Source organism: Homalodisca vitripennis, chromosome 1, assembly GCF_021130785.1.
Source record: "Homalodisca vitripennis isolate AUS2020 chromosome 1, UT_GWSS_2.1, whole genome shotgun sequence".
Taxonomy (NCBI): Eukaryota; Metazoa; Arthropoda; class Insecta; order Hemiptera; family Cicadellidae; genus Homalodisca; species Homalodisca vitripennis.
Genome location: NC_060207.1, coordinates 107211222 through 107237988, shown reverse-complemented (window position 1 = coordinate 107237988; position 26767 = coordinate 107211222). Strand labels below are relative to the sequence as shown.

At 32.8% G+C, this 26767-nt stretch overlaps 1 protein-coding gene across 1 annotated transcript in view; it reads right to left on the bottom strand.

The window, feature by feature from the left end:
- Nucleotides 1-3845: 3845 nt before the first annotated feature.
- The window catches only part of LOC124368808 (GILT-like protein 1), a 55787-nt gene continuing 32865 nt past the window's right edge, over nucleotides 3846-26767 (bottom strand). Inside the window, exons 2-5 of the mRNA XM_046826206.1 lie at nucleotides 14264-14404; nucleotides 13110-13301; nucleotides 6198-6346; nucleotides 3846-4185 (exon numbers count right to left, since the gene is read on the bottom strand). Of these exons, the coding sequence (XP_046682162.1) occupies nucleotides 6287-6346; nucleotides 13110-13301; nucleotides 14264-14404 (393 nt within the window). The 3' untranslated portion in view covers nucleotides 3846-4185; nucleotides 6198-6286. The remainder of the gene's footprint in view (nucleotides 4186-6197; nucleotides 6347-13109; nucleotides 13302-14263; nucleotides 14405-26767) is intronic.

Genomic DNA, 26767 nt, shown 5'->3' with positions numbered 1-26767 from the left:
ATGGAAGTTTTGGATTCTAGAGAAGTAACTGGTTAAAATTTAGCAAGTCTTTTGGAATTTCTGTCATGTGGGTGGTTACAAATTACAATTTCAAAGATTTCTTATTAAATCTATCACCTTCTATTAACAAACATAACAGAAAACAAATATTTGTTTATACTTATTTTAGTTTATAAGATTTCAAAAGTTTTTTTATTTAGGTGTGTTGCTAACAAGCTTTTTTATATATAAAAACTAAAAAAATACTTTAAAATGAAAAGTTCTTTTGTGAAAAGGGGAGTCAGATAACCCTATGGTAACAATTAATCTTTTTTTTTAAATTAGTTTTCAAATCTTTAGTTTTATTTTAAGATTAATATTATGCAATTTTGATGACTAGAACTGTATATAAATTATTTAGTGAAGCACTACACACTAATTTAATTTCTGTATGAGTTAAATGCTACGGGTGCTACAGAACTACTATAGTAGTTTACATGGTGTTACTTACAAGCTGTGAATGGAATTATTTTATTTTATTCTGTTGGTTAAACTAAGCCAAATATAATTAAATCTACATTTAAGAAATTATCTGCAACAGAACTATTACAAAAGGTGTTTTATAGAAGAACCCAAAACCAAAATTAGTCACTAAATAATATGATTCGAACTTGTTTACCCAAACTCACTCTTGTAATGAAAACCACTCTGCAAGTGGGAGTGCATGACACCATTGGTTGGTTTCACAAAAGATATGAGATGAAAATTTGTATAGCATATGGGAATTGATTTTCCTGCAGTAATCAATGTGAAATAGTTGGAACAATCTGACAGGTTGAGAGTAACAAAAGCTCAACAGCCCATCCAAGATATTGTAAAGAAATTATAAAAAAGGCAAAATTAAGAGCAAGGCAACTGGAGTTGAATATAAAGTGGCCCTGATAAGCCATGTTATGAGGTATATACTAAAGTATGAAAATGTAAAAATATTGAGTGGGTGGTGAAAAGATTGTTGACTTTAAATGACATTTTCTGAAAACTGTTTTTTGCAAAAATGTACATGTTTCTCAGAACCTAAAATATATATCGTAACACTCTTTATGTTATAGGTAGAGTTAAGGAGTATTTTTGAGATCAACCACCAAACCATTTTTGAGAGATATATTTTAAGCTCTAACAAATTTAATACGTGTTTAAAAAAAATATTTCATAGAGGTAAATTAAAATTGATTAGATATTAGATAAGGGCAACATACTTCCCTTTTTAAAAAAGCTGTGTAAAAAAAAAACAAATAATTCACCAGCCTTATTTCCAAATTAAAGCGTATTTTCAGAGTAAACAGTTGAAACTTAACAGTTTTTCCTCAAAATCAAAATGTTCAAAACATAACATTTTATGGCTTAAGTATACTTTTTTATTATATTTTTATAACTGTCTTTAAGAAAACAACAAACAAACGTGCAAATGAGTGGCAAGGAGCATAATACCATAATAGGGAGATCAGGAAAATCTACAACAGTGCAATGGCGTGTTGAATAATCCGATGGGTAGAACATTTACTGAAGAGAGGAGATATATTGATTAAAAAATATTATGAAATTTAATTTAGAAAGAAGATGATTCTATGGAAGACTGAGACTGAGAAGATGGAACAATCTGAAGGCCGATATGGAGAGGATTAGAGCTGCTAAAGAAGATACAGAAAAACATTCAAGAGCAGATATGGTTTGGTTACATTTTATCTTCAATATATTATGGCCTTGGGAGCCAAAGTATGAGTATCATTTTTATAATTACTTATGCATTGTCTTCTTTTTACCCTCTAAATAGAGTTCCAAAGACCAAATATAGCACAATCTGGTATCATCTCTAAACAGAATAAAACAAATGTAAATAGGTGTCTAGTATTGGAGCTGAGATCCAATTTGCATGTATAATCACACAACCTGATTTTTCTCGAAAATTATAGAGACATTTTTCCTAAGAAAGAAATCAATCATCAACCAAGCTAATTTTGTTATATGTTGAAATAAGACTGGAAGGGTATTGGAGGGTTAAGGATATGAAAGAATAATGTTTTCTCAGTTATTATCCTATTATCTCAGATTGACACTTAAAACAATGCATCAGATACATTAATAATAGTTATATTATCCCCAGATAACTAGATAAAGAGACTGAAAGTCATTACATTAAGGATCTGTTAATAGTTAGCTGATGCTAATTTAACATCAGATACATTAATAACAGTTATATTATCCTCAGATAACTAGATAAAGAGACTGAAAGTCATTACATTACATTAAGGATCTGTTAATAGTTAGCTGATGCTTAACATCAGATACATTAATAACATGTTATATTATCCTCAGATAACTAGATAAAGAGACTGAAAGTCATTACATTAAGGATCTGTTAATAGTTAGCTGATGCTAATTTAACATCAGATACATTAATAACAGTTATATTATCCTCAGATAACTAGATAAAGAGACTGAAAGTCATTACATTAAGGATCTGTTAATAGTTAGCTGATGCTAATTTAACATCAGATACATTAATAACAGTTATATTATCCTCAGATAACTAGATAAAGAGACTGAAAGTCATTACATTAAGGATCTGTTAATAGTTAGCTGATTCTAATTTAACATCAGATACATTAATAACAGTTATATTATCCTCAGATAACTAGATAAAGAGACTGAAAGTCATTACATTAAGGATCTGTTAATAGTTAGCTGATTCTAATTTAACATCAGATACATTAATAATAGTTATATTATCCTCAGATAACTAGATAAAGAGACTGAAAGTCATTACATTAAGGATCTGTTAATAGTTAGCTGATGCTAATTTAACATCAGATGGTTGTTTTTAAGTGTGTCAAGTTAAGAAGAAAAAAAAGATATATATATATATATATATATTTCTATATATATATATATATATATATATATATATATATATAATCTGAAACAAAAATGATAATTTTATCTTTATAACCTTTCTGATATCTTCTCATTTCGATCCCTACCAAAGCTATTATGGGATCGATTTCTTTCTTAGAAGAAATTTCTCTGTTGATTTGAAAATAATCCAGGTTGTTGTTCTCGGCTCCTGGACTACAAACAACAACCAAAAGATTGTAGTACAGCGTTGGGGCCATTTTGATTTTATCCCATAAGAACAATGTTAAAACTCAAAACACTTTTATAATCTTATTTTTGTTGTAGAATTGTAGGTGATGTCTCATGTTAAAGGTGCAATCCAAACTTGTCTAAGCGCATTTAGTTTTTCGATATCTTTATTAGTTATTCAGAAACAATTTTCAAACTTTTTAATACTTTGTTGTTTAGGTATAGACGAAAGTAATGAGTTTGGATGTGTATTTATAATAAGACATCTTTCATAATTCTATGTAAAAGTGTTTGAAGTTCTTTGTTAGGAACACCGCTCTTATGGGATGAAACTGAGGGCTGTATCAATTCAGCCAGCTTTTAACAACTGCATGGTGGCTAGTAGCAGTGGGCTGTGTTACAAGTAAATACCCTATGAGGAGTTGGGATAATCTGCACAGTAACATTTTGTATCCTTCCAACATTGCTAATTCTATAGTTAGCAAGGGGAGGGGGTGAAGGATGAGATCTTACATTATACAAATGTTTAGGAAAACAGAAATATACATTGAAATTTAAACAGGTGTCTACAGATCTCATTAGTTCTTTTGTAGAGGACGCCTGTGCCTGAATTTCCAGCCAACATTTATGTATTATAAATCTACAATTAGACTACATCAAATGTTTTGGTAGATTTGTTACAACCTATCTTTTTTTTGTGAAATGGAAATGAAAAAGTGCGTTCATTATTTGTATAAAAATTCTTTATTGTTAAATAACTTATGCACAAGCTAAATACAAGTCTGGAATCATCACACTCCTATAAGAGGACAAACATAAGTACAAGTAGACTTAATAAACTAAATATCTAGACCACTACAATAGATCCATGAATGTTACAATAGTTTGATTGTGAGGTTAGAGTCTGGAGATGAGGAGGAATGCTGCGACAAGAGGTAGCACTGCTGTCTGCAGAGAAACTGCAGCACTTTTCATGCACTCGCTGGGCTTCACTCCGGAGATCTTGCTGCAAAGTGCTTTCCTAAAGTCGGAGACGGCCATCTTGCTGTCTGCCTCCACAAATTTCTGTAGAAAATCATTCATTTTTTTATGTCCTCATTTTTGAGTTTATTTCAGACTAAAAAATTATTACATGTGAAAATTATATACTCATTGTGTCATAAATTTCCTAATAGTGCAAATTAGACAATGTTTTGTAACATTTTAGAAAAAAGATGAAAACCTAATTGCTTAAAGTCTAAATTATAGTACGGATGAATTTTGAACTAAACAACAATCATCTTTTAATTACAATAATTAATGGTAGGAATATTCCTGTTTGGTATAAATTACTTCTATATTTAACCTTTGGTGAATAATGTTTGGTATTTTATATTGTATTTATTACAAATGCTGTATAATTGTTTTATATTTTAAATTATTAGACTAGATGTTTTAACATACTGCCATGTCATCTAACACAGTTTTCTAATAATATTGTGTTATGTGACAACATGTAAAATAAAATCCAAGAACACCAAACCGTGATTGGAATTGAGGTGATAAAATAATCAGTAAACATCCATTAGCACAATGACGACTGCATGAGATGCCTTACGGCTCAGAGACAGAGTGGTGGTACTAAGATCATTCTGCAGAGTTGCAGTGAAGGTGTTCATCACATCACTGCACTACAGATTTCTGTTCTATAGAAATATCTATACTCTGTGATTGCATGTACAAGTATTACAGCCATGTATACAAATTGGCCATTTTTGTGGAAGTATATTTAAAAACCTTAAAGATAAATAAAAATAACTTAAAACACAGGAAACGCATCATTTACGTTAATCTGGAGAGAAGAAGATGATTAAAATATGAAAGAGATTCAGTGTAAGTGAAAGTGGGAGAGTAGTAGTGGTAGGAGATATTAAATAACGAGATGGATGTTTACACTTCTTGTCCCACGTTGCAAATCCTAAAATTCCACTACCTTTTAACACCCTGTCCATCTTATATAAATAACTATCCTTTTCTATTTAGACAAAATTAAAATATTGAACTTTGTTCAGAAATTATTATTGCCCTTTGTACATCTTATTTAAATAAGTTTGCTTACCCTCCAGTACTAGTTCATTGTGGTATTGTAATTGTGATGTGAAATGTGTGTGCAGCATTATGTAAAATATGAAAAAAGTATAAAATGAAGATTATTATTATTATTTAATTCAAAATGAAATCCTTTAAAAAGTTTATCAGCCTACTTAAACAGTTCTGTGGCAAGCCATATGTTGCATTGTTAAATATACATAATTATCACTATAAACAAATTATATCCATATTAAAACTGAAAAGATAAGCTGTCATTGTTAATTTTGAATAAAAAAAGCTCCTCAACTTTAATTTGTCTATTGTTTTCTTAACAAACACAATGGAACTGAGATACCAAGGGATGGTCAATTGTCCTTCGCTTTCCGTTCAGAATCTCAAAATGTGTATTACTGCAAAATTTTACGCTGATGTTCATTTTGAAATGGTAAAGGTGCACAATCCAGCCTCTCGTAGATTAGGAGTTTGGAGTGATGAAGCATAATCTCACTGACTCAAACTCTAGGTTGGCTATGGCAATCATTTGAACTTTTAAAAATGTGATGGTTGAGGTTTATCTTAGTAAATTACTGAATTAAGAATTCAGTCAACCAATATGTAGGTACTGGTTTTAAATCCTTTTACGTTTTCTCCTTACTTGTGTATGGGAACAAAGTAGTGTGAATAAAATTGTTGTTTTCATTCATTTTTAAAAATCTTTCCCAATATTAAAAAAATCCATCCATATGTGCACATACAGTTGCATAATATACAGACCAATTTAGATCTATTTTGACATATAGATATGGTTAATACGTCCTCAAATAAGTTTGTTAGTTGTTATTAGTAAGTTGTTAGTAATGAACCAAAATTTAAAAAAAGTTACAAGCATATTGAAATCTACACAGCTTAAGTTGCATGGGAAAAGTAGTTTGTAGTAACAAGAGCAAGAATTCTAGACAAATACAGTAAGTTAATATCAATTCACTTGGCAATAGACTTATACAAACCTCGCCCAAAACTACAGTTGGCACTGAGGTTAAGGGAGGAGTCAGTTCACTGGTTCTGTTTCCGTACTCATCCAAATATTCAGTACCGTTCACGCGCCTTCCATACACATCTGAATATCATTGGCCTTGAAGATGCTTCCAGCCGCACACTGCACAATATAAGTGTACAAACTTTACACAAACATTTGTGGAAAAATTACAAACTAAATTCATACAAAATGATTTTTTTGAGGTGATAACTTATTATTTCATTAATAAATTGTTTGTATCAAGATTTCTTGAAAGTTTGTCACTAACAGGTCTTAAAATATCACAAAATCTCAAACCTGTCATCAATAAGAGATTTTTCAATTTTTATATAAGTTATTTATTTTAACCTAAATTAGTATGTATTATCTATAATACAATATCTTGTTACATATAATCAATGTGTAGGCCACACTAATATAAAGTACATTTCCATACATGTTAATGGTTTTATTAAAAAATGTGTTTTAGCATTGATGATCTAAAGACTTTAGTTTTAATATAGTTGATATATGAGAGGGATATAAACATTTCTCCGCAATAAACCGTTCCACATGATTGGGACATTATGACTAAACGTAAAATAACAGATTCATAAAGTTAAACCAATCAAATTTATTACTTTTATTCATTTTATTATTAATTAAATAACTTAATTAATTGTTAAAATGATTTAAAATGAAGAATGTTTATTTTTCAATCTTAAAGGTAGCTTAAACACTTTTTTTAACAAGAACACAATAAGTATAGGTAATATTATTTGTTCATTTAGTTTCTAAACTCATAGATCATTTTTATATAAATATTACAAAGATAAGCAAGATGTACATAAAATAGTATTTCTTTAATAGGCAATAATACGTCTTTTAAATGTTTTGGAACTATTAATTAAAATATATTTGCCAAAGTACTTGATAAATTAAGACTAACTTGAGATTTCTTGAAAATAGAATTTTATTTTAAGTAGAAATAAAATATTTTGTTCTTAGCTGTAAAACTTGTGAGTACCTATAATAGATACAACATGGAATTTTAAATAGCTTAATATACAGTCTTTATGTTCTAGCAATGTGATACACTAATAAATTTGAACATGGTATTATGACTGATTATTATATTCAGAAAACATACTTTAGATATTAAAGATTTTTTAGACATCAGGCCACCAAGATTGGTGTATACCCAATTACTGACAAAGCTGGTGTATTCCTAATACCACCTTCTGGCTAGTGAGATATGGATGAATCTGTTACATTCTCAGTAGAGTTTTGAGATTGGTGTATTGCTAATACCACCTTCTGGCTAGTGAGATACGGATGAATCTGTTACATTCTCAGTAGAGTTTTGAGATTGGTGTATTGCTAATACCACCTTCTGGCTAGTGAGATACGGATGAATCTGTTACATTCTCAGTAGAGTTTTGAGATTGGTGTATTGCTAATACCACCTTCTGGCTAGTGAGATATGGATGAATCTGTTACATTCTCAGTAGAGTTTTGAGATTGGTGTATTGCTAATACCACCTTCTGGCTAGTGAGATATGGATGAATCTGTTACATTCTCAGTAGAGTTTTGAGATTGGTGTATTGCTAATACCACCTTCTGGCTAGTGAGATATGGATGAATCTGTTACATTCTCAGTAGAGTTTTGAGATTGGTGTATTGCTAATACCACCTTCTGGCTAGTGAGATACGGATGAATCTGTTACATTCTCAGTAGAGTTTTGAGATTGGTGTATTGCTAATACCACCTTCTGGCTAGTGAGATATGGATGAATCTGTTACATTCTCAGTAGAGTTTTGCGATTGGTATATTGCTAATGCCACCTTCTGGCTAGTGAGATATGGATGAATCTGTTACATTCTCAGTAGAGTTTTGCGATTGGTATATTGCTAATGCCACCTTCTGGCTAGTGAGATATGGATGAATCTGTTACATTCTCAGTAGAGTTTTGAGATTGGTGTATTGCTAATACCACCTTCTGGCTAGTGAGATACGGATGAATCTGTTACATTCTCAGTAGAGTTTTGCGATTGGTATATTGCTAATGCCACCTTCTGGCTAGTGAGATATGGATGAATCTGTTACATTCTCAGTAGAGTTTTGAGATTGGTGTATTGCTAATACCACCTTCTGGCTAGTGAGATATGGATGAATCTGTTACATTCTCAGTAGAGTTTTGAGATTGGTGTATTGCTAATACCACCTTCTGGCTAGTGAGATATGGATGAATCTGTTACATTCTCAGTAGAGTTTTGAGATTGGTGTATTGCTAATACCACCTTCTGGCTAGTGAGATATGGATGAATCTGTTACATTCTCAGTAGAGTTTTGAGATTGGTGTATTGCTAATACCACCTTCTGGCTAGTGAGATATGGATGAATCTGTTACATTCTCAGTAGAGTTTTGAGATTGGTGTATTGCTAATACCACCTTCTGGCTAGTGAGATATGGATGAATCTGTTACATTCTCAGTAGAGTTTTGAGATTGGTGTATTGCTAATACCACCTTCTGGCTAGTGAGATATGGATGAATCTGTTACATTCTCAGTAGAGTTTTGCGATTGGTATATTGCTAATGCCACCTTCTGGCTAGTGAGATACGGATGAATCTGTTACATTCTCAGTAGAGTTTTGAGATTGGTGTATTGCTAATACCACCTTCTGGCTAGTGAGATATGGATGAATCTGTTACATTCTCAGTAGAGTTTTGAGATTGGTGTATTGCTAATACCACCTTCTGGCTAGTGAGATATGGATGAATCTGTTACATTCTCAGTAGAGTTTTGAGATTGGTGTATTGCTAATACCACCTTCTGGCTAGTGAGATATGGATGAATCTGTTACATTCTCAGTAGAGTTTTGAGATTGGTGTATTGCTAATACCACCTTCTGGCTAGTGAGATATGGATGAATCTGTTACATTCTCAGTAGAGTTTTGAGATTGGTGTATTGCTAATACCACCTTCTGGCTAGTGAGATATGGATGAATCTGTTACATTCTCAGTAGAGTTTTGAGATTGGTGTATTGCTAATACCACCTTCTGGCTAGTGAGATATGGATGAATCTGTTACATTCTCAGTAGAGTTTTGAGATTGGTGTATTGCTAATACCACCTTCTGGCTAGTGAGATATGGATGAATCTGTTACATTCTCAGTAGAGTTTTGAGATTGGTGTATTGCTAATACCACCTTCTGGCTAGTGAGATATGGATGAATCTGTTACATTCTCAGTAGAGTTTTGAGATTGGTGTATTGCTAATACCACCTTCTGGCTAGTGAGATATGGATGAATCTGTTACATTCTCAGTAGAGTTTTGAGATTGGTGTATTGCTAATACCACCTTCTGGCTAGTGAGATATGGATGAATCTGTTACATTCTCAGTAGAGTTTTGAGATTGGTGTATTGCTAATACCACCTTCTGGCTAGTGAGACGGCTCTGTTACTTCTCAGTAGAGTTTTGAGATTGGTGTATTGCTAATACCACCTTCTGGCTAGTGAGATACGGATGAATCTGTTACATTCTCAGTAGAGTTTTGAGATTGGTATATTGCTAATACCACCTTCTGGCTAGTGAGATACGGATGAATCTGTTACATTCTCAGTAGAGTTTTGAGATTGGTGTATTGCTAATACCACCTTCTGGCTAGTGAGATACGGATGAATCTGTTACATTCTCAGTAGAGTTTTGAGATTGGTGTATTGCTAATACCACCTTCTGGCTAGTGAGATACGGATGAATCTGTTACATTCTCAGTAGAGTTTTGAGATTGGTGTATTGCTAATACCACCTTCTGGCTAGTGAGATATGGATGAATCTGTTACATTCTCAGTAGAGTTTTGAGATTGGTGTATTGCTAATACCACCTTCTGGCTAGTGAGATATGGATGAATCTGTTACATTCTCAGTAGAGTTTTGAGATTGGTGTATTGCTAATACCACCTTCTGGCTAGTGAGATATGGATGAATCTGTTACATTCTCAGTAGAGTTTTGAGATTGGTGTATTGCTAATACCACCTTCTGGCTAGTGAGATATGGATGAATCTGTTACATTCTCAGTAGAGTTTTGCGATTGGTATATTGCTAATGCCACCTTCTGGCTAGTGAGATATGGATGAATCTGTTACATTCTCAGTAGACTTTTGCGATTGGTATATTGCTAATGCCACCTTCTGGATAGTGAGATATGTATGGATGAATCTGTTACATTCTCAGTAGAGTTTTGAGATTGGTGTATTGGTAATACCACCTTCTGGCTAGTGAGATATTGATGAATCTGTTACTTTCTCAGTAGAGTTTTGACGTAGGTGTATTGTTAATACCACCTTCTGGCTAGTGAGATATTGATGAATCTGTTACATTCTTAGTAGAGTCTTGAGGCTAGAGAGTTAGAATTGCTGGTGAAACCGTTATATTTCCAATATCACCATTGAAGTGCCAATTAGGATTGCTCTCTAATTTGGTGTTCCAAATACGGCCTTGGTCTATTCTCAATAAGCACGCCGAGAGGGTGGAGATATCGGATTACTAAGAAAGCCAGTCATTTTACACAGTGTACAATGTAAAATATTTGACAAATAAACCTGATTTTCAAAATAATGCCTTGTAAGTGGTGCGATAAGGTTGCCATTACATGTATATTCGTAATCACATCTTAAAGCTGACAATATAAGTTTGATAATAAAACTGGTAAGTTTTCTATACTGCCTTGAGGTTGGTAAGATTGGTTGCTTATTGAGGGAGTTGTGTTCCTAATATCACTTTAAGGCTGATGAGGTAATGTTCTAGGTAAACCTCAATATGTTCCTAACACAACCCTAATAATGGTAAGGTATAACTCAAAACGCGTAGATATTCTTCCAGTGCATAGAATTGTCTGGTCACCAGTTCAGTGCCATCTTTAGGTTCTTCCCCTACTGAGTCTTTATCTCGGGTGACAGCAGGTTGTAAAGCGTGCGTTCCATGTATGACAGCTTCCTCCCATACAGTGATGGATGGTGTGACAACTACGTCCTGCCAGCATATTGAGTGTTGTACTGGTGTACATCAGTTCCCCAAGAGAATTATTCGTATCGGCAAACATTATTATTTCCTGGATGTAGAGGGCAATGCCTTTCAAGATGCAAAGATCCTTGAAGTCTTCATGACAGCTGCATACTTTATGGCTAAGCCAAGGTATAGAGATTATTTCTTGGAAAAATCAGTGTGTAAATTAGAGAATGCTGAGATGTTTTCTTGGCAAAGCCAGTAGGAATTGCTTTTCTTGGATGAATTTCTTAGTGCATAGTTTATAGGCTGGCGAGATAACTTTTTAGTTATGCCAGTATTAAGAGCCTAAGAGGCTGGCAAGATGATATTTTGACAAAGCCAGTAGGTATTATCTTCAGGCTGAGTCTGGTTGGACTGTGACTTATGAGCAGATGTTCAACATGAGTGATTCACTTACTGCAAAAGTGGCCAATATGACAAGAGCCCCTACACAGCATATGGAGCTCTAGTGGTCATTGTATTTCACTTAAAGACTGCCTTGCAGAATCCTAGGTATGGTTTCTCTCAGCAACAAAGATGTGGCACTCAAATATAATAATAATCATTGTGCTCTGATACTATCAGATTTTGTGTCAAATGACTGTACTTGATGACAAGATGATTGTATATGATTACTTATTCTGTAATTTCAACAGAAATCGAAAACTGGTCATAGTAATAGTTTGCTAATTTTGTGGTATAAGAAGTGTTGTAAACCACTCAATATAAGAACACCACTACCTAAATCTGAATGTCAGTAGCACTTATATAACCTCTTTTGAAGCCTAATCTTATCAGATCCTCTGGTGCCATAGTCCAGCCAGTAGTCCAGGATAAAGGTGAAGCCTCCTGTCACATACAGAATCATGACATGTAATGCAACTACACATGTTCTGTGACAACTTATTATCACAAGCACAGCATTTTCTGATACAAGGCAACAGGCATAGCACTGAATAACTGAGTGTCCTTATAATGCATACTATGAGACTTGATTCAAACAAAGACAAACTAACGTAATCCTGAGCTAATACTTATAAGGAAGCAAAGTCCATCAAGGCTATTGAAGATATGATAAGTGGCATTTTGACTCTGAAAGTTTGTTTCCACTATGGCTTTTTTCATGCGACTTGCTAGTTATGTTTAGATGGATGAGACACACACAATGTAGCATGTGCTCTCCATGGCTGATGGGGAGCATTTTGCAAAACTTATCTCTGTCTAGCAGTTTAGTGTATCTGGTATTCCTTTTCGCCTGTTCATGTAGTATTTTTTTGTATCAATCAATTGGTTTTTTTTTACTTTTTAATTGATAACAGGGATTGAAGTATATAAAAAACCCATAATAATCATCAGAAAAGGTCTTAGTTATAGAGAGTATAGCACGTTGATTATAAAAATTGCATGAAATGCCAAGATGCTGGAACTTGCTTTGTTGTATACATTAAATTATCAAGAAATATTCACCAAAATCAAAAGTCTAAGAAAATATTTCCAGATCAAACTACCTTAAAGAAAAAACAAATCATGGGTTATCTGATGATTGAACTTGAAGTCTATGTCGAGATAATACCAATCTTCAATCCAGAAACAGACTAAGGAATAAACACACCTTTTCCTTAGTTGAATGTAAGGGCTGTAACTTCTTTGATTTTGATTACTATTGAAATTAGTGGCCTTAAAATTAAATAACATTTATTAAAATTCTTGTTGGCCTAAGCTACTCCAAATTAAAATGTTGAATTTCCCATTGACTGGGATCAGATCTAAATTTCCTCTACACATATCTACTTTGCATTATCTATAAAGTTTACTAATAGTCTTCAGATTACTGTTTATACCATACATACATCATTTATGGGGTATTGCTCCATATTTATATTTGCTGCTATGATCGAACTGGTACAGTTGATGAACTTGAACTGGTCCTCAAAAGTCGATGATGGGCTCTTGAGAGTACAGGCTATCGCTTTGTTGCCTCGACACTCCTTCTCCCCGTGATGGCAAGAAAATGTGACGTCACCTGATTCTGCCCTTTGGGTCTGTAACAAGTGTTAACATTTGCAAATAATTATGCCAGTGTTTACAGTTACATGATAGAGGAATTTGAAAATGTGTATAATTTCCATCAATTCGTAAAGTTGATCAGTACCATAACACATTAATAATATCATCACCAAGAATTCTCTACAATTTTATTGATGGAAACCAAACCATTACAGGACGTTTTACAGGACTGTTATAGCCAATGAAAAAAGATGAGCCAACATTACAAAGTTATTAATTGAAAAAATATCTTAAATCTTTTTGAGAATACGATCTTTCTAAACAGAAAGTCAATATTTTGCTTTTCCCCCTTATAAATGTCAAATTTTAAACAGAATTTGTGATGAATTAAATACTTACTCATCAGAGAGAATTATTATCCAATAAAAACTATACTACAATTCTCAGAGAAATGGATGAAATCTCTTGTATATCTAATAATTTTGTTAGAAGCTAACACTTGTTGTATGGTTCACAAAATATTAAAACAGAATAGGCATTAAAAGCGAGATGGAAAAAATTAAACTCAAAAGTTTAAGGCTAACATATTTTAGTCCCTATTATAAAAATAGAGAAGGTTATACAATCGCAATTTAAATAGTTTATTTAATGTTATTTCTTGTAATTGCTATGGACAAAACAGCAATCAAATAATACTTGGGCTTACTACATTGATCACTTGAATATAAGAATGAAATTCAAAATAAGAATTTAAATTAAATCTTAAGAAACAGTGTTACAAATATCCATAGTTATAAGAAATAATACGAGAAATTCCAAAAATATGTATGTTAGATTTATACTTTATTTTACTTAATGATCAAAACTAAAATTACAATGTTAGATTAAAATAGTGATTGCTATCTAAAGATAATAATTTGATATGCATAGATTAAAAGTGCTGTTATATGTAACCAAAGCACTATAGAAGAAAGGGGGTCTGGGAACTTATACTCACCTTAGCTTTGCCATAGGGTATCAGGGAAACCGTCATGTACTGGCCAAGAGGTGTCAGGAAGGTAGGGTAGAGTTGCTTGGTGAGGAACTTGACACTGTCCGGGCAGTACGACTCGAAGTACACTGTCACAGGGATCTTCTCCTGAGGAAAGGACAAAAAGTTAGGTCAGACTCCGGAACTAAAGAATTTATCATTAAAAAGCAATGATCAATTTTTGAGCTGATAGCACACCCACCCCACACACATATAAAGTTATGGTATTAATTAATTGGTAATAAAAGTAAATAATTATCATATTCCACTGGAACTAACACATGTTTGGACGAATATGTCATCTTCACAGCATGCAAATATCATCTTCGATAAAATAAAAATCAAATAGATAAATATTTTATAATGGAACTATTTGAAGTGTATGTTACACATGTATTTTAGTTGCATAGTTATCATTAATATTTTTTTCTACATAATTTTTCATATAGGGTTTATGTTAACTTTTAGATTTGCATTCAGAATCTTTTGAAGTTTTTTACTGTAGTTGAAACAATATGTAGGCTAATCCTTCTTTCATATTTATTTTTCACTTAAATTTCTATAATTTATATGTTTTTAAATTTGGATACAACTATAATTAGTTTCTAATACATTTTCAGCAAATTTGGTGTTTGTATGTAGGCATGTTATTTGTTTTCAATGCTTGTGTTATATAAATTTTGTTCTATAATTTTAACTGATACTTCCAATATAATACGAGTAGCTGTTACAGTCACTGCAGTTACTTTTGTGTACTCCAGTCCTCTTATATAATATTCATAATAATCATTTTGGATCACTTTGCTTTAAATTAATTTAATCTATTATCTTCTTGTTCTGTTAGAAAATCATAAACTTCTAAACTTTTTTGGAAAGTCTTGTTTAATTTAATATTAAATTCCACACATACATATATTTGACTTTCAATCAATGTGGGGTTTGGCTTGTTTAATTTGAATTTATTTATTTTTAATTTTTTCTTTTTAATAATTTTATCTAATAACTTTAATCTAATGATATCCAGTTTTTATTTCTAAACTACTCCCATGTATCTAATTTTTATTCTCATCACTCATTGGTATGCCTCATTTAATTGGTAAGTGACTATTTGCTAAGGTTATATTCTGTTTCTTTGTCAAGCTCAATGACCTGTGTTAACCTAGGAGTATTACAGATTTATGTGAAGTGTTAATAATTGATGTTCCAGTCTTGATCATACTGATAACCTTTTAAATCCATTTCCCCCATTCATTTATAGAGTTGTGTATCATGTGGCAAAGGAAACCAACTCTAGTACAGCATAACTTCAAATTAACCATCCTCAAAATCTGATTTGCCAATATTTAGAATACAGGACTACTCTACTAGTATAGTCTCCAGTTATTATAGTCTACAACTTGTACTACTATCCTGGATTATGGAACCTTCTGGGTTACTTAATTGAGGCTAGTATCAGATGAACTTTTACTAAGATAAAATAAAAATTAATAGATTACAAGATTCATGTGTGTTGTTACTTCAGATAAAAATTATATGAAAGTGGTTTTAAACGAGGATAATGTTTTCATAGCCAACTAGACTTTGCATACTTAAAGGATAAAGAATTTGTAAACAATTATACAGTTCGATCTATACACACGAAAATTATGACATATGTTGTTTATATACATATAAATGCTGTAAAAACAATACTTACTCAATCATATAGTTCCTTATTTAAATTTGATGATAGTGGAATGTAAATACCATTTCATTACCATTAAATACCATTGCACAACTGAAATTTTGAAAACTTTAATATGGAAAATGAGAATTGTAAACAAGTAAATGTTTTGGAACTTTGTACCTACAATGCTTTTCTATTATATTCTTATTCCAAATAGATAATTAGCTATGATGGTTAGGAACAGAAGTTTCAACAACCACTTTAAGCAAAAAACCAAATTTTAATATATTTGATACACCCTCTTCTAAACGAGACATGAATCTTCCTGAAAGATCTGCTTCCTCAATAAAACACAGAGATTTGGGTTGCTGCATAATGTATGTTGTATAGATTTTATTCTGTACTGTAAGTAAATATGAAAGAGGTGATTGATATACTATGCTTGTTGTACTAAAAATGAATCACTTATTTTTATAAAACTCTGTTTATGATGTAGGTATTCGGGTGAAGTAAATGTTCTTAGTATTAACATTTACTCCTCATAAATTCTGTTACTTGTACATGATGGCGTTTCTAATATTTTCAAAAGGTTTCACATAGTTGTAATGCATGTTTGAGTAGCCAGTTTGATTAGTTCATATCTGACTAAAATTATTTGCACATATTCAGTAGTCATTTCCTAATCAAATGTTTAACCTCTAGTTGACAAAATAGAATATTTTTACACAGGTCTAATTCTGTGGTACAAATCACAACATTTAATTTGAAATATCATCGACATATGTAAATGAATATTATTTTAATCCTGGTTAACTCATGTCAAATGTTAAATAAACTTACTGGAACTTATAACAATACTCGCTAAGTTTTAAACTAAAAAAATTATAAAAATCTGCTAAACATGGCTGCATTGTTTTATTCCCTACTACATTTATTATCAACAAACAATATAGCATGACAAAACGATCTAAATTTGTAAAAAATGTTTGTTAAATCTTTTCTTTATCAAGACATATTTTAAAGTATGTTATGGAAAATAAAATATTTAAAACCTTACGTTGATATAAGATTTTGTATTTATTACAATTTCAGCTTGTTGAAGTGGTATTATTAAATTATTATTTACTGATATAAATCATAATTACTGATTCCATTTAATAATCTACTGGTACAATATTATCGTGGACAGACTTGACCATGTATTATTAGTTCTTAGTAGGAATAATACTTGTTAAGGAATCCAAACCAGAGATAAATATGAACATTTATTGTTTTATAGGGTACTCAGGTGACAATGGCAGAAAACAATAGTTGTTTAAAATAGTACTTTAAAGTTCTACAATCATCTTTCCTAGGCCATATTTTTTACTATAATATAATGTTAATAGTATTTTTTTAAACCGAATTAAGAGCAATAAAACTTGAGAATACCAGTGCAATGTGAGCAAATGAAACTAACTAGTAATTAAATAAATTATCGCAACTACAAATTGTTACTTTTATAATGTAATTTTACGGATATTATGATCTCCCACGAGTGTGCGAAAATGAGGTTTGGCTTGGAGAATCAGATTGCCTACATTCAGGAATTCCAGTTGCGTTCATTTCAGACACAAACATTGGCCAATCTGGCAGTTTCCGGTTGTCCGGTGCGTGTCCGGCTACGAGTGCGTGAGCTGTTGTTTGTTGGCTTAGCTTGGCTATATTCCAGAGTCAATGACTCTTCAGTTCGAGGTCGAGGTGGCCGTGGATGAGCCGCTGGCGCAGCTTCTAAAATAACGACACGACGCTGTTGGATTCGAAACAGAGTATCGATACTTTTATTCAATATTGCTTTCCCGTGTTGGTAGAATTTTACAAGTTATTTTGTTCCTACTTGCCACATTAAATAGTCAACGTTCCGTACTAGCTGGGTTAGCATCACACAATGAAACCGGCCGTTTGAACACGGTGTTTTTACACTGGTTACAAATAAAAAATCGATAGCGAAGAGATACCGAATGGACGTGGATGGGACGAGACGAGACCACTTTTAGCTACTTCTGCACTACGACTACGTGGCAACGCCCTTATTGGCTCTACTTTCCTTTCCACGAACTGATCGCTTCACTCCACTACTGCCGCAAGAGAAAGGCAGAGGGTACACGCCTCGCCTCCTTCACTGATCTTTCTAGGAGATACAGCTTTAGTAAATTTGGGGTTCATTTATGGCTTGTTGTATTGTACAGAAACGCAGAACTCCAGTTGATAATTATTGAGATAAGCTCACAAACCTTTCTTGAAAGAGACATCAATGTTCGGTTTTAAGGATTCCCTTACACAAACCCACCGAGAAGAAGGCTAACTACGTCGATATATAAACCAGTATCGATGTTGATTATATATCGATGGAAGGCTACAGACTAATCTCTTATTGCAGTATACCAATTATTCTGTTAAGACTAGTTGTATAAATCAAAGTTTATATAAAAACCTGAAAATTATTATTTATTAGCCCAGCTTTTTTGATTGCACTGTTAACATTACCAACACTATCTAGCAACTGTATCTTCTCTCAAAGCATCCAATAAGGTTCTAGTTATAATTCCATATATGTTTTTCTATTCATATTCAATATTGACTTTTTATACTGAGCATATCATTCAGTACGTAATTTTACATAAATGAAGAATGAACATTCATGTAACAGCTACTACTAAAAACTAAGATAGCCAACTTTATCACACTATTGTTGTTTGTTTCCGCATCTATAAAGAAAGTGTAGATACAATTTATATACATTTTATCTTTTTTACCGCAGGTTTCCATAATATTAACTTCAAATATAACAATGCACTGAGTGAAATAACTATAAGATAATATTATCAAGTTTTTAACTCTTCAAGGATTTTAGCAGCTGGGGCCTGCAGTAAGATGGTTGCTATATATTTTCAACGCCTTATTTACCAACAGGCGATCAATACACATATTGGCTATTAAATAACTTCTAATGGGCGGGGCGGCTTTCAGAACATTTGGTTTTTGTGTTAATTAATTGTTTTATACACTACCAAATAAAAATTTGGTTTTTGCAAAGCAAGACAACAAAAAAATCAAGTTTTAAATTACAATCCATAAATAATTTTTATAACCATCTACAATGATTTATTTTACAGCACCCAACGGTATTTACCATTCTAGAGTTGGAACCGCTATGTAGAGTAGCATACGATACTATTTAACTATCTCTTCAGCTATGCTTTTGTTGCTGAGCCATTTTTAGTACTTAATTTAGCATTCTCGAGTTTGCGGTTTAGCTTTGCTTTCGTCTTTAAACTGTAACTTGTTTTAGCGTATCATGTTAATCGTTCCACAAAAGACAGTACTTTCAATGCTAACTATCCATGCTGTTTGTTTTTGTATTTGTAAGATTTAAGTAAAGAGTTCAAATAGTAATAACAACAGTGCTCAACAAAAACTACCTCAACACCAATGTAATAATATAGAAAATAAAATTGTTAAATTTTCTTAATACTCGTATGGTTTCCAGAAACGAAACAAAGGCGAGCTTTCGAGTTTTAAAGCTATATTTTGTTTAGTAGTAAATTGATAACAGTCTTCTTTTTACTACTTGTCTTAGTTTTAAACAATCTTGTTTTTGTGTTCTGTTTGTCTGTTATATGGTGTAATATAATCTTATTCTAGTCACAATAATATATATTTGTATTATTTGTCGTACATTCTGTTAAAACTTTCTAAACTGTCACTTGTGTTTGTTTCGATGATTTTTTTCTGTTTAAATTAAGGCATACCATGAATAATATACAGAATGCGTGTACATATCATGTGTACTCTTGTTAATATATTAAAAAATTATAGGGTCCAAAAATAAATCATTAGTTAATGGAGCAGTTAACATACGATATGAAGGGATAAGGAACATTGTGAAAGTCCATAGACACCAACCACTTATATTTATCCCTCTTAAGATAATTTTTCTGATAACAGGGATAATATTAAAACGCGTTTGATTGTTCCATGATTAGTTTTACAAATTTAATTATCGTATCTTGTAATCGAGCCCTCATAAAACGTCTGAAGATAAGGATGTACATTTTTAATACAGTAGATGTTTACATTTTGTACATTTGGGAGTGAGATGTTTATTATTGTAAACAAAGCAATAATCCAAAGGTATGTTAAAAAATGTCATATTCTTAAATTCTATTTTTAAAAGCATAATTTACTTGTCATAAATCATTACCAAACATATCATTCTCTGAAGTGTTGACATGGTTAATATATCATTAAAATTTTGCATTTTTATATTCATCGCTGTTTTATGGTCATAACATTGTTAAAAATCCTACATTCACTATAATTCGTCGTGGAATGATAAACAAATTTATACTTTTTAATATATTCAGGAAAGTGATATAAAAAGTTATGGCTCTAAACCTTATTTAAAAATGCATCCAACCAAAAACCAACTGCACCACAACATCAAAAGTCAGTTTATACGTCTCCAGGCGTCTAATTGTTTTATGTATTATTATTGTGAACTTCAAATGTTTCACTTTAGCTGTAAATCGAGTGTGTTTACTGTTAAACGTTTTTACTCATCGTATGAGGACACAATTAACATACTTCGTCTTACAAACTCGTTTTGGAATTTAATCACATTTTACTTACCCACTAAAGTATGTTTACATGTAATTATTTATTAGAGGAATATACAGTAGAATACTGGAAGACTGCCTTATAACCGTGGTCTTGAAATTACTAGGTTGAGGCAGTTGGAATGCCAGGAGGGGAGAAATAGGTGTTTTAATCAATGTTACAGATAATACCAAGACTGATACTTGCATATTTTTGTTCTCTGTACACCTAATGAAATTTCGCAAAGTCAATAAGATGAACGCCATCGCTTGGCTGATCACGGAAGCGCCGCAACTGCGTTATTTCGCCATCCTTGGGAAACTAAAACCACACTTGTAACGTAATTTCACTTTCCGCGCATAAACTCCCGCGGTCCACTTTTTCTCATTGCCCAATATTTACTTCATAGATAGTGCACACGTTTAAACGTCATATCAATTTCTTCTTCCTCCTCACTTATATTGATAAACTCTTAAAATATTTCTGTAAGATTACTTGTATGAATAAACAGTAGCTATACAGGTTTATAAACAAACAGCCGGTTTACTATCACGCGCCTGTTGATAGTTATGTATCGCATGGTTTAGATATGTAAGTTGATAATTACTCAGTGAGATTATTGTATAAACGAACTGGTTTAAATAGATTCCGTGTTACGAAATGTACTCGTCCTGCCTATAATCGCCATAATTAAGTCCTTAGATAATATATAACAGAGATAAGATTGAAACTAAAACAAGCACAAAAATTAATTTTTAAACCAACGTAAATTGATCAATGCCTGTTCATTGCGTTTCTTGAAGTTGTTCATCGGAGTGCGTGTTTCGTCCAAATAAAAAATAAACTTAAACTACAATTTATTGAGAACATCTTTTCTTATTAAAAATCACTTTGATCAACTTGGAACGCTGATAAATGAAAAATAACTAAATGATAAATGAGAATGTGCTTTCAAAGCATCACAAAATTTAAGACATAACCAGAACATGTAAATATGTTTTTACATAAGTTGTCTAAAAATGATCTTTTAATTCAATACGATGGTTAATTTCAACGTATACAATATGTTTCACCACAAAGAATAACATGTTTTTCTAAATTTGTCCTAGATAATGTACATGTACATCAAATTAATATATATTTTCTTTTGCAATTATCCTAGTTTTCCGTTTACACGTCGTCGAAACTTTGTTAACACAGTTTAATTCTTGAAATATTTCGTCCTTACTAAGGAGGGGAATCTGTTTACTGAAGACGAATCTCCGCAGTGATGTCCACACATTTCTGTTTTAAGTGTGTTAACAATGTTATTTAATTTAAATTTTAAATAATTGTATACATCATTACTGACATCAGCTAGTGTAAATTTCTAAGACGTGATTAAGTTTAAGGTTATACTGAACATAATTGCGATTTAATGTTTCACCTAAACATTAAAGAATTTGAAATATATTTACCTATTTAACCTGTCAGTATTATCCTTACAAAGTATGTGGGAGAGATCGTATTGATTGTGCGTAAATTTAATTTGCGAGTTGTGAATTTTGTTGCTACGATTAAATTTCCGAAATAATTTGATGTACAATATTGTGTGTGTGAATCGACAAAGGTGTGACATGAATGATATGTGTAACGGCTAGGTCAGTTTTCCTCAGATTTAGCATGCGTGTGGTAAAATCCTAATATTCCCAAACAATATTATCGAGGTAGAGGAAATACGCCACACCACGTGTCGTAACAGGCTTTGCTGAGGTTGCATGCAAAATTTAAATCTAATTTAATTGAATCTCATTTAATCAATTTAAATAGCTCATTTCTTTCTCGAGCTGTACTGCAGATAGGTAGACACACAGACAATCATACTAAAAAGAGGTTAACACGAAAATTACGCATCATAGAACCCATTATAGTAAGAAATAAAGTTATATCCAAAATTTAAAGTCTACATATGACATCGTTCTCGACATATCTTGCCATATAATACATTGGGCTTCATCTCAGCGTTTAAATAATAAGTCTACACACCGAGTCACAATAAAATGATGTATGTATTGGGATAGTTAGGCGTATGTTAATATATCACAATTTTGAATCTCTTTGTGGGTGTATTGAGTTTGTTACTAATTTATTTATTCTAATATTTCCTCGTTGCCATCATGATCACCCATAAGACCGATGTAAAAATATCCGCTAATACTCAGCCCAATCCCTTGGAGTGACATGGACCATCATCTAAAACAGTGTTCCTCGTATATAAATGAAGATATATAGCACAATTTCAAGTCTATGGGTCAGTTAGTGTTTCAAGGTATCGTGCGGACAGACAGATAAAAATTAAAACTTTTCAGCCCCACAAATGACAGGCTTCGCTAAATCTCAGCCAATTATTAATCATACACAACTCGTTTTCTTATAAATAAGCCAGAATAGATCTACTACTCTATTTAAAGAAAGACCACTGATGCCATATTTTGCACTATTTATTTTAAAGAGATTGCTTTAGAATTTTCCATAACTGACGCTAAAGGTAGTCGATTCCTAGCCAACAAATAGTATTACTGACTATCTCAGATAAGCTTGACATAGGTATGTCTTACTACGGCACTGATTATTTTAAATGTCATACCCTTCATATAATTTTAATCAACGTAGTTTCTTAATACTTACTACTTCGTGGTTACCATGAATTATCAAGAGAAAGTAAATAATTTTAATTCAACAAAATCTATTGTAACTCTCAGATTTATTTTTCGAGATGGTAAAATTACAGTTCTCAGATTTAAATTTGTTTTGGTGATATTTTAACTCTAATGCTCTAAGCAAGCTCTTTCAACGTATGGCATCATAATGGGAATACGATCGAACGTTTTGGACTAAGGTATGTAGGAATATGCGAGAAGAGTTTAGATTGAACTTTAGTCTGTGGCCAGATGGAAAGGTGGTTTTGTGGGTTTTTGAAGCCAGTCACCTCACCTCACACATCGCACAGGCCGGCGTATCTTCAAGAGTCGTTCAAAAACCGGATTTTGCTTGGGTATGCACGAAACCTGGAGGCCGGTAAATTAGTGAGGTGCCTGCCGACCCCGACCAATAAGTTCTAGCAGCTTACCAGTCCAGGGCCGTTGTCGTTTTCTTCCCAATAGAATTAAGAATTTAAAAAAGGTGAAGAAAAACGTAGAAATGGTTGAGCAATAAAATTATTAGATGAGAAAAGTTTTGGTGACATCCCACATTTAGTCACGTTTCACCCCACTTACAACTCCTATAATAGTGAGAATATATCGATATCATGTACTGTCTGTACCCCCGCTAGCATTACAGTGACTGCCTCGAAGCTCGGAGAACACTGGTAAACACCATGTGTTTAACCACGATAAAGAACCAGAGACGTGAACAATTAAAACGCTAGAGTTGCACAATTTAGTGACAAAGCTCGCTTGTAACATCGTACTTGATATCTTACGTAGAACTCTTACTACCCGAGTGCCAGTGAGACTTGGACCAAATCTCGCTTGCAAAATGCATCGGCTTTACTCTACAGCATGAAAATTCCAGTGTCTCTTTGGATAAAACCAGTGATAAAGCAGCAACCCTGTGAACTGTAGCATATTTTATTGCATAAGTGACCGACTGCAAGATAGTTGATGTGATGACGAATCTAACAACTGTAACATCCACTCAGATCGTGGAGGCAGTGACATTGAGACTTGCCCGGGGAACAAACCTGTCAGTCTAATTATACAGCTGTTAAAACCCAATTCTTCAGCAGAAGATTCGTAGTTTATCTCCTTCACGAGGAGATCAAAATGAATACAAACCCATAGTACTTAGTTTGAGCACAATATTAGGAGATTTCGGTAAAGTTAAATTCTCGAAGTTGCAACTGTTTCAGCGTACCCAATTCTTAGCTCCGGCCTTACGCTACGGCCAGATTTTATAATGAACTGATAGCAAATTAAGCAACTTAAAAAGAGTACCCCATGTGAGTTTTATTATGTTCTATTCAGCTGTCAACATACTGTCAGCATTGGTATTGTGGACAGTCTGACAGGTTCGGCCTTGTGTTGGCGCAGTGTCTCTCCCCTCCCCCCACCCATCTACCATCTGTGCTCAGGTTGTGGTATGAAGACACACGAACACGTCCGAGTTTTCGTTTACCGTTAAAAGTTAATGTACTCGTTAGCTCCATACTCGTTGGCTGTTCTCATGGAAATGCGCGTGACCTTTGTTTGTCTTAAAGTGCATTTTTTTTGCCCATTTTAGTCAATTTGTTATGGAAAACTTGATAGATATTTCATTTCAAGCTAAATCTTAGTTTTTCATCCGACATAAACATAAATTTTGGGAGTGGGGGAAATTCAATTGAATAGGCACACAACATTTTCAAACATGAACATACCACGTTTAGTTTAAGCAGGGCAGCCAATCGTTTTGATGCCGAGAGCAAAGAGGTTCTATAGGTGTAAAAATAGAACCTCTTTGCATCGGCCCATCTTTCTATCAGCGGCCACTTTCTCGCAAGTAAACAACATAACCTCAATAAACAGGGACACTGTTCGTGAGCGACCCGAACCTCACTTCCGCCGAGTCGTGGAATCGTGAACTTTCTGATCGTTCATTGTGGATGTGGGGTGCGTGAGACGGCAGACATTTTTATTGCCAGAACTGGAATTTTATTCTATCTATATTCGATTAAAATAAAATTGATAAACATATTTATTAAATTAAATATATTAAACTCTTTTACCACCAGGTCGTAAGCCTCATGTTGGTGTGTTAACCGCCAAGGTCATACGCGCAGGTAGATGAATACAGGCACCGTCGTTTTTCCGGTTACGTAAACTTTGTTTAGGATACCTGGTATCTAGCCATTTATGGTAATTTATATTGAATCAGATTGTGAGTTCTACATAAAGGAAAAAGTAAAATAATCCAGTCCAATTATTTTTGTATTCTATGTCCATCCATAGGGCCCCTTCAGAATTTTCCAGAACTCATTACCAAAATGTATAAAACATTGTTTCTGGACCAAATGCAAATCTAAATATTGAAATCGTCCGAAAGTTTCCAATTAATCGTAAAGGCGTAAATTTATTTTCCCCTTTTATTGTAGTTAAAAAAACATCATATAATTTTGTATACATCTTATTAACAAAAGTTAGGAAAACCTAAGACAAAATGGTCAACATTTTTCTAAATCCAAAACCATTCTTATTGAAATCTATTGACAACTCATTAAAAAGATTGGTCAAAAACTAAACGAGTTTCGCCACGTTTATGCTGTGCGGCTGTCGGCAGTAGATTGCAGATACGCCGATGTTATCCTCTATAACAATGCAACTATCACCTATCGCTTACAACGGTTTCAAAAGAAATGCAAAATTGTTTTTCTCCTAAAATTAAAAATAACAGAATATGCCTTTCTTGGTTTTCTGCAATTATTGTTACAGCTATAAAAAGCATTTTCATCAGTTAGTTTGTCAATTTAAATACCATTTATAACAGAGCTAATACATTTATAAGTGTTTTATTCTTGTAACCTCAGTAGGTGAGGGGGCGGGCGCACGGTACAGTAACTTTAATATACTGAGTACTCGAGTAGGCTACACACTCGACCTGTATTGACAGACCTTGTGCTGCATGCGTGTCCAGAGAGTCTAGCTATGATAACGATCTAAATGCCACTCCTTGTTAAATTATCTGTTGTAAGTTGACGCATAATTCACAGCACTCAACTTTATTAGCTTTAGTAGTTTACTTCTGCAAAGTGACCTATTTAAAGGTTTTAATGCTAAAATAAACGTATAGTCCAGAAGCAAAGAGCAAATTTGCATTGATTAGTTCACAATATAGTTTTCTTGAGATCGATAGAGGAATTTTTCCTAAGAACGAAATCGAACCTCAGCCGCGCCAGTTTTGGTGGAAATCGAAGTAAGGTTATTTTATTTTCAGCTCATATTTTTAGGCTTGAAACACTTAAAACTAACGTAACGTAAGTAAAAGTAAGAATCAACGTCAGCCATCCACATCGACTATTTTGCAAAAAATGGCGACTTTAAATCATTCCATTCCGTTGGCTGGTGATATAACTATTGTTACGTGTCTAACGAATGCTTTTAACTTTTAACTGGAAACTAAAAAATATGATCGAGATAAAAATTAGTTTT